The 10,583-nt window shown below is 35.1% G+C and overlaps 1 protein-coding gene across 1 annotated transcript in view; it reads right to left on the bottom strand.

Moving 5' to 3' along the window:
• The window catches only part of LOC108691142 (zinc finger protein 155), a 105,571-nt gene that overhangs the window by 93,045 nt on the left and 1,943 nt on the right, over window positions 1-10,583 (bottom strand). Inside the window, 1 exon segment of the mRNA XM_018198797.1 lies at window positions 10,135-10,311. Coding sequence (XP_018054286.1) covers window positions 10,135-10,311 — 177 coding nt within the window.

Here is a 10,583-nt window from a genome sequence, read left to right as displayed (position 1 = left end):
AAATTAAACAGAGAATAAAGTTTGTAGCTTTGTAATTTTTTCTATAAATAAAATGATAATGATGTAATATAAAGTGATAAAAGAATAATATAAGAATTTGTATTCAATTCTGTAATTTAATTTGATGGATATTACACGTAAAGTGATAAATACTTCATACAAATATTCTCTACACAGATGTTTAACATTAATATAATCTAATTTAATTTTTATTGTTTCTCCTTCTAAATATGTATTTTATTTTTATGATCCAATTACAACATGTAAATGTCCTCATCCATTTTAATTTTTATTACGTTAATGTTCCTGTTTTCCGATTTAACACGAAATGTGTGTACAATAAGCTTCCGATTTATAACTTGGGGAATATATTAAAATTTCAGTACAGCATAACATTAAAAACATACGGAAACAATTATCAAAAACGTTTACCAGCTTGTAATAGAGCGTATAATAGAGATAGACAAAATTACCATAGTATAGCGCCGTGGCGCTAATAGCATCGTATAATTATTTCGTAACACGAGGACGCGATGTTCACTAAACAACCAGTCAACAACCTTGCAATTATCCCCGCTGATTTGAGATCCGATCATTGCCTCGAGCGCGTGCGACTACATAATAAATTCCCACCTTGTTCGTATAAACGGGATATCAAGAGACTGGAGAGCTTCCTCTTCACACACACACACACACACACACATGCGCGCGCACACACACACACACACACACATGCGCGCACACACACACACACACACACACACACACACACATATATATATATATATTTCTAACATCCATGCAAAAAACTTGATTACTATCTAATCGCATATCGATTAATTGATAAATTAAATCCAAGATTAGATCGATACAACATGTAATTTTTAGCGTTAGAAAAACATCCACTGATGTAAAAAAAGTTTTTATTCTTTTTCTGTGTGTGATTTCCGACTTGGTTGTTCTACCATCAGACAATCGACGTTGACCGCGTTTCTCTTTAGTTCCCGTCTAGATTCCAGAAACAATTCCCATCATACGCCGCCTCGGTTGTGCTGTCGGCCTCTGAGGATTCCAAAAAAGTGCGTGCTCGTCATCATCCCATATCCCGACGATAGCGCATTCAAATAAAGGCGAGGCCAGTGCGCTCTCTGAGAGAGCTGGTGACAAGACCCTGACGCTACCCGCTTTTGATGTCGCCGCCGCTGTCGGCACATCTGATTAGCATCCTCCTTCTTCCGCCGCCAGCTCTACCTCGTTCCACTTCCCCTTTCGTCGTCACGTGGAACACCGACGTGGAGCGGAAAGAACAGCGGCGGATCGCGGTGAATATCAGGAGAAAGGGGAATGTAAAAGGGAGTCACTCGCGATGTCACTCTGGACCACGTTGACTGAGCCGCGTCCTTTTCCTCTGTCCGTCCATCTAACTCTCGTCTCTAGCCTTTCCTTCAGTGGCAGAAGAGACGACCGAGAAACAAGAAGGACGAGGGGAAAGCGTGCCGCTCTGAGTTATTCCTGTCGGTGATTCTCTCTCTTTCTCTCTCTCTTTCTTCCTGTCTCTTTCTCAACTTGAGTCGCGGCGACATCATTTAAATGTTCCTTTGCGGAGTTCCTTGCGTCCGCGAGTTTTTAGTTCCCTCATCTCTAAGAAGTCAAAGTCTAAGAAGACGGCTCTGGACGATTAGGGGATATGAGAATAGCCTAGAGCTAGCATGAAATAGATACTAGCGTATGGAACAGGACTAGTTTTCTTCGACATTCTTAGAGGTTCTCCAGGAAGGGAATTAAAGTGTCGAATAAAACAACAATTATTTATAACTATTTTTCAATCTGATAAATTACATATCACTGTCACTGTCAGTATTTATATATACGCGCATCTTAATTATTTCAATTATATACAATTATTTCTTAATAACATATACAATTATTTCAATAATATGTTCAATGATATCATACAAATGATATGAGGAATACGCATTCTTGTATTTTAGATTTTCTCTATACATTCTTTAGACATAATTTGAATTTCGATTGCGTAGAAGTCTGTACCTAGTACAGACGTCGTCAGCAATGACATTGCATTCCTCGTGCTCTTGACGCTCTCATTGATGGGAGACGAGAAGGTACGGTAAAGTTTAAGAGTGCCTTCGGTAATTGTCATTTCTGACCAGCTTGACATACCTCGGTAGACGCGTCCCGCGAGCAGCCCTTGTTCTCCTCATAATAATATGCGATCGCGACAGAGCGGTATCCTCTGTGTATACCGTGACTTCGACGGAGTTCCCGTCGAGAGTCTGGTCGCCTAATAAAACGATCGTCATTTATCGTGCAATTATGCCGTCTCATTAATCTACTGGCAATTATGTATCTTCCACCCTTTCCCAATCCTCTCTCTCTTTCTGTGTACCTTCAGCCATCTCGATTACCGCATATCCCACTCTTCACTCGGACTCTGGACCAACCTATCGCTCATCTTGCTCCTTCCTTCCATGGCGAGAAATCTACGCGGGTGGGAGAGCAGCGGCAGGGTCTTATCTGCCTGCAGTTTCATAACTTATGAACGTCGGCGTGCACATGCAGCAATGTTGAGACAAGCGCCGACATCGTTCCTCTCATCGTCGGAAGCGGCAATTACACCCTACTTGGAACCAAAGGACTCGCCCGGCCGCCCTTTTTTTCCCTTGATCGCTGCTGTTCTGAGACTGAGAAGAAATCGAGGCAAAACAAAGATATAGCCGGCGACAAATCGTTGATGAATATTTTTCGAAGTACATGGTGAGAAAGGTCTCAGTATCATAAGTAGTTCCCGGAATACTTACGAATCCATATGTTTTTCGCAGACGAGTAATAGGTATAGACTACGTATTCTTTGACTTTAGTGTCTATGCTCCGTTAGAAAGAATTGAATATTTTCAATATTTTTCTCAACTCGATACTTTAAAGAGCATAATAAATTAATTTTACATAGTAAACTAATTTTATGTTTTTTTTTAAATTCTCAATATTTTCTGATTAATTTTTTTTCTAAACTCGCAATATTTCCTAAGTTGCTCTTGCTATAATATAATATTATTTTTTTCTCCTCTACAATTTAAATCTCATTACATTTATTACATCTTTAAATCGCATAAATTAACTTTTATGGATTCAATTTTGCTTCTTAGATTTATAAATCTATTCTACAATGTGCTCTTTGTTTCTTGTTTCTTGTTTTTTTACCTTTTACTATTTTCTCCTTTGCAATCATTTTATCGACAATTGTATTTCTTGTTTCTTTCGAAGTTCATTAACTTTTATTTCAGGCGATATAAAACAAAAAACCGGAGAAGAAGTGAAAAGACAAGATGTAAAAAATAGCAAAAAGCAAGAAATAGGAAACAAAGAGCACATTGTAGAACAGACTTTATTTTCAAATCGGACGCGATACTTACGTACATTCCTGATTACGATTCTGACAATTACCGGGAGAGAAATTAATCACAAAGGATGCAGGATTTCTTCGAATGGAGAAGAACGGCAAAAGGAATGGAGAAGAATAAGGATCAATGAAAGTCTCAATAGCTAGTCTTTGATGATTGAAAAAAATATCCAACAAGTTGGCGATGATACTTCAGCATCAGCCTTCCTTCTATACTACGGTAGCGGCAGTTGATAGCCGAACAACGTCGGTCGGCGGTGCTTTTGCCGCGATGTAGATTTGTTTGCATTTAAAAATCAAATTGACCGCGCTCCCTTCACCTCGCTACCCTTGCTCTTTTCTCGGTAGGACGTAGTGCTGAAGGTTGGTATGCGTTAGCTCTTATACTGCGATGAAACACAGGAATACTCTTCGTTTCTCTCTGTCACTCTCTTTGCCAGACAATATTGTCTCTCTCTTTCTCTCTCTCTCTCTCTCTTTCTCTCTCTCTCTCTCTCTCTCTTCTTTCCTCTCTTTCCATGCTCTCAGTTGGGGACAATGCACGCCAGTTTTTGCGTCGTTTGCTTCCACGGAGATGGACGATGGATCTGCTGGCAGCTTCACTGCTTCCCCCTCACGTTTTCCTCCATCCGCCCGCGATCCTCTTCTTCTCCTTCTTCTTTCTCTTCGTCCGCGACGTTAATCCTTTCTCTCCTTCTTTCCGCGACGTCTTCCTCCCCCTACGCCTCGCGGCTTCTCTTTTTCCTACCTTGAGTTCGGGAGAGGACTCCTCGATTCGGGCTCAACCCCTCGCATACAATGAAACCGAAAATCTCCGTGGCACTCAGAGAATGCGGCGCATGATTACCTACATCGAAACGAAGAACCGACCGGCAAGAAGAAGCGCCGCGCTTTCTCTCTTTCTCTCTCGTTCTTTTTCGTCTCTTTTTCGCCTTCTGAAAACATTGCGATACTACCTTACGAAGCGAACGGTCGCAGCGTGAACCACAATTAAATATTGTTTCAAAAAGATCTGTTCCCAAAAACTAGTTATGAGAATACTATAAAATTCTTAATATTGATTATAAAATTTTTATCATAACATTTTTATTTGTTATAAAGATTTATGATAGTATTTATAATAGATATATATTATAATTGTATTTATAATAGATATGTAATAGACAGGTCGATAGAGTTCTTTTACAAGTGAATCATCTCGCAATAAACTTCAACGTTCTGAATAGGATCTCTGCTTGAGACAATTTATTAAAACCTAGTATGAAAGCTGTATGACCGGATTGGAATAGAGCCAGATGAATCGTCGAAAACCTATCGTCATTCATGTCAACGGTAGATGTTGGGTGCGGCGATCAAACACGCGACATCTCCGCTGTCTCGTGACTATGAACCGTTATGCTCACAAGAGATCGATCGGATTGATGTGTAATAAGATCGTTTGAGATCATGAATCGATTTAAATAACGTATCATATGTTACAATAGAAAAAAAAATTCAAATGATTTATTTTTTGCCGTAATTTATTACTGTAAATTTATCTCATAAATATAGTATCAATGCATTAATATGTTCTTTGTCAGTTATTTTTATAAATTTAACTGTATTATTTATTTATTGCACATACTTTTATGTCTAGATATTTTTCAATTGCTAGTATTTTATTTAATATATAAATCAATTTGTTACAAGAAATATTACCTTGACTACATTCTTTTTAATGACACACTAGCGAATCGATGTAACTTCTCAGTACGCTCGTAATGCTCGTCGCTCAAGGAGACTGTAGTAGCGCAATTATGCACTCACCAGACTCTTACTCTGCAGAAAAAGATGACGGATGCATCAGCTTACGCGAAACAATCCGCTTGCGCAGGCAGGACATATAAATTTCAAATTTCACCGCACCGCTGGATTTTTATCAGAATTTCGTTGACTTAATTTCATATCCAATTAGATTGTATCGGATTACATTCGTAAAAAACCTTGTCCATCCGTCTTAAATTATTCTTTCTTTATTCGAATATGCATTGTATCACAAAATAATTTGCATTTTATTTAAATTAAAAATATTATTACCTATATTTAATTTATATAAATATTATGTAACAAGTATTAAACATGATTATATTTCTGTAATGCAGTATATTTATAATTCTTGCATTTTATGATTTATGGAAGGAAATTATTGTTTCAAAGCGAAGATAATTGACGTATGCGAGTCTTCTAAAAATATAATTTTATTGATATTATTTTTATAATCAGTGCATCATACATTTTATACTTGCGAATATATGTTATTTAAATTATAATTATGATTCTTAGATACATAACAAAGAGTAATCTTTTCGCGTTATACATCAGAACTTTCTTGGGAACAGAACAATTACGCTTTATCTATGCTTAAATTATAGATTGCTTTGGCTGACGGATCTCAAAATATGAAAAGTTTAAAAAATATCGCCGGTCATGCTATTCGCTTGTTTCTTTCCGTATTGTGAATTAAATGCACATTAACCCTAGAGTGTAGCGCGTGATTGCGATCAGGTAAAATCGCGCTAATTAAGCCGTGCAAGACGCAGTCGTGCGTTAAAAAATTCGTATGTATATTTAAACAAATAACAATCGTCTGCACAACATTATTGTCGATCTCTCACGCCTACGATTTCCTCGAGAAACATACCCACACATTATTTGTAAGACCGCGGTGCAAGAGATTTAAGTCTGAAATGTGCATTTTCTGGATAAAAAAATATGGTAAAAATATTATGAAACAATTTTTTGTCTTAATTCAAATAGTCGGTAAATTAGCCTGAGTGGTCGAGACTTTCATCTTTTCGCGGGTTATCGATTAACCAGACAAGGCGATGAAAGAGTTCGATGAAATAATGATGGTACCAAGTCGATAAATAGTACGCCTCTGCGCCCTTCTGTCAAGAGTGGAGGGAAGGGGCTATAAGGCCCTTCGGGGTCCGCGTTAATGCCAGTCGAGAGAAGACAGCTATCAAAAGCCCGTATTTAAATATTATCAATGAAATTACAGTGCTCACTGCTTGCACAGCCAGCTCGGTCATTACTGACTGGCAATTCGGCCTCTTTAATCGCCATTGTCAATACTAATCGACATCGTCGTTATTTAATATGCTTCATCCCATTTTTCTTTTATGGATCCTTTTATGCCGAACTGTTCGTTGCTTTTGCTTCTTTCTAAAGGAGTCCTTGGGAACAGTCTAACTTGAGTGAAACAGATAGATCGATCGGCAACTACGCTATTCTTTTTTATATTCAATAGTGTTACAAATAATTAAGATTATTATGATATTTAACAAAATAACAAATGTACGTAACAACAAAAAATAATTTAAATTGGACTCTCAAACTTTAAAATAAATAACAATAAGATTAAGGCTAATGAAAGTTAGCACGGAAATAGATGCGCATAAGTTTAATTCACATAAAATACTTCATAATAATAAATGATGTGCAGCTTTATTACGAAATCTTGAACGTTTCCACTCTCTTTCGAGTTATTCTTAGCAAAAGTTATATATATTCAACGATCAATGTTGGTAAAACGATCTATCCATGATGAGTCACTATCATCAAGTTCCCAAAATTGTAGCGGAATCTCAAACAGACATCAATCATATCATGAAACTTTGGCAATAAATAATATTAAATTCGCTAACTAATAAATTAACAGATAATTCAGAATCTTGAATGATTCACAATAATTTATTTATCATTTTAAATGTACGTAACCATGTATTTCAGATTAACAAAATTTATTCTTTATGTTACTCTTATAACGCTTCGTAATTTACAACAATCTAACTAACGAATTTACATAAATAAGCATTTCTTCCATTATATCAGTTGATCGGAAAAACGCTGACTATATTATATAAGAAATTACGTATTATACAGAAATATATATATAATGGAGATGATGATTCGACTGCCGTCGTTACGTATTTTCCGAGTTTCCAAATCCATCGTTCGCTGGATGCGCGCATAATAATTGTGAGCTTGCAATTAGTAACCGGTACGGCAAATATAGCATCGGTGTTGCTATCTGCATTAACTGCCATTACCATACCGGCGAACGGAGCAGCGATAGAAAGGAGTGGGAATAATTAAACCACTATGATTGCTATCTAAATAATTAGGACTTGGCGTGACTCTCTGCGTGCTGCTGTGTACAACGCTCGTACGCGAACAGTCAGATCATAGATTTCACGAAGCGCAGGCATAATTAGGCGAGAGATATGAACGCGAAATCCGCGTATTTAAATCTTAATGTTGTGAAGAAGCCTTGTGTCCGAATCGCGCTCAAGCAGAACGAATCTCGTCTGAAGACATACCGAATTCTTACGTGATCGAGGATATAGATCGAGGATATGTCATTTATTACTTCCGTTAGAATAATTATTTTTGGAAATTTATTTATCGATTAAAAAATTTTACTTTTAAACGTAGAATGATACTCGACATTTTATTTTGTATTTCGTATTACATCAACGTATAAAATACAGTTTCACGAAATGTATTGAATCACTTAGTTTAATAAAAAGTAGTGATAAATTACTTATTTTATTAAAAGCACTGATTAACACTATTTTTAATTTTCAAATTAAAGAATTAATCAGTATCTTTCAGTATTAAATCAGTATATTAAACTGGATTTCTATACATATATGGAATTTTTGACATTTTTTAATAGTATCTCATATAGTAACGTGTGTATATCAATGAGTTCGAAAGTAAAGGAATACATTTGTATTGTATCTTGCTTTATATTTTTTGTGCTATTTTTTTCGAAATGTCTTTATTGAAAGTACGATTGAAATGATGAAGATGCTTTCTTTTTGCTTGTTTTCTGCCGCGTCGAAATAGAGAAACGGGGTCAGAAGGCAGATACGTGTCGGCACTGTCAAAGAGTTTAGCTGCAAGACACGCGAATCAGAGATGCGATCTGATAAGAAGCGGAGAATCTCAGTGTACCGCGTACGAGCCCCTGCTGTGTCCACGCACCTTAAAGCACCATTCTCACGTGCGGCGACATAAGCAGGACCCACGTGCTCGAGATACTCTCGCGGCAGTGATTAAAGAACACTACTTTAGTATCCTAAATAAATTATATGATATCTACATAAAAAAAGTTATTGATTGTATTTCTTAATAATGTTTGTTTAAAATTGCAAATAAAATTACAGTTGCATTTAAAGTTACAGTTAAAATTGCTACTTAGGCTTTTATATAAGGCTTATATTTATTCACTACTATTATTTCAGAATATGATGATCAGAAGAAAGTATACAATAAAAATTCTTATAAAATATATTATGGAATATATATTATAATATGGAAATATGTTTTAATAAAATAACACAATCAAGAGACTTGTAAAACATATATTAAAAATTATTCCTTTGTTTCGTAAATAACCATTATCTGGAAATAAATTGTGCATAACAAAAAAAAATAAGCTACAATTTAACAAAATATTTACAATTATAACAAAATATTAAATTATAGATATGAATATCATTTAATTTCTTTTTAAAATAGGTTTTCGATATATTTTATTTTTATTATTAATTATAAATGTTGCTTTAATGAAAAATATTTTTATTCAAATTTGCAAGAATTTTAATTGTATTTTCTCATTTCTGAAATAATAATGATAAACAACCTGAACTTTGACTGTTGTCAAAAAAAGTAATTTTTTTTTTTTTTATTAAGAAAATAATAGAGATGAACACTGATCGTAATATTGTATGATTTATTATGCTTACCTGACAACGTAAGTTTTTACGAGATTAAGACAGAAGCAATTAATTTTTAGATGCCGTCGATAAAATCCGTTTTCTTCATATAAGTTACGTAAACGATATCTAAGTGCAATGTAGACTACACCGTTATAACGAAACGTGAGTGTATGTCTTTGAAATAAATAATTATTTCTAAAGGACTGTGTTACGTCTTCGAAAGTTGCATTAATTTCACTGCACCGTTCGATGATCTCAGCAGTCACGTTCGAGCAATATCGAATAAAGACTGTGATTATATACGATAGTTGATGACGAACCTAAGCCGACCTATCCCGCGCGAGTCGGCAGCTTCGAGCTCGAAACCAATCCGTATCGGTCCAGTCTGGGATTAATCGGTGTTTTGTTCTGCAGCGAAGTGCTTATTAAGGCCATGCCTTATTAAGCTTCATGGGCATGCAAACGGGATGGGATCCGTGATGGTAGATTTGATCACGAATGAAATGGCGACCGGTCATTGTATCAAGCTGAAGAACGAGTTTTATTACAAGCAATCGCGACCGACAATAATTAAATTAATCTCGCGGACAGAATCTAGGCTTTAAAGTTGTACCGTGAAATTCACGATACAACTGTATCGTGTATTTTTTCGACTTATTTTTATTCTCGAGCGATTTTTACAAATTTAATATTGTGATTAAGTACTCAATATATTTAATAAATTTTCAATACAATGCAAGAAGCAAAATTTACAAGTTATATAATATTCTTTAAAAATGAATTTTTTTGTTTATTGTACATCATATGCTCAATAATGAACCAATCTTAATATATTCTTAGACTTCAATAATATAATTATTATAGTTATGACTAAAAAAAATATAAATATACTTAGATAATATCTAAGTAGTTTTCACATTTCTTCCTATACTTTTGCAGGCATGATACTTGTAAAGTTTCTCACCGATGTGTGCAATGTGTGCGAATATGATTTGCAAACTGTGCCTTCACGTGTCTTGCAGAAATCGCGGTTGAATCGTTTCAGTCCGGTATGCCAATATTTATGCATCTTCAAACTCCAAGGTTTGTTGTATCTCTTGCTGCAATATTTACAGGGCTTGATTCCTACAAACCAAAGTAGTTAAAAAATTGTATTACCTTTGTCTGTTTTGTAAAATTAAAAAATTAAATCTAAAATATTTTTAATATTTATAATATATTGTATGCAAGAATTTGATTTAAGAATTGAACTTAATTCTAAATAGGGTCATATATTTGATCTCAAATATGGAGTTTTTTATTCGATTTCTTTACTTCTTTAGATCCAGTACATAGCAATATACATTAAATTTGAAGACATTATTTATCCATTGAAACTATTTACTTCTATTGACATT

Source organism: Atta colombica, unplaced genomic scaffold (genome assembly GCF_001594045.1).
Source record: "Atta colombica isolate Treedump-2 unplaced genomic scaffold, Acol1.0 scaffold41, whole genome shotgun sequence".
NCBI lineage: Eukaryota > Metazoa > Arthropoda > Insecta > Hymenoptera > Formicidae > Atta > Atta colombica.
The sequence above is the reverse complement of the archived record's forward strand: the minus strand, read 5'-3'. Positions and strand labels throughout refer to the sequence as shown.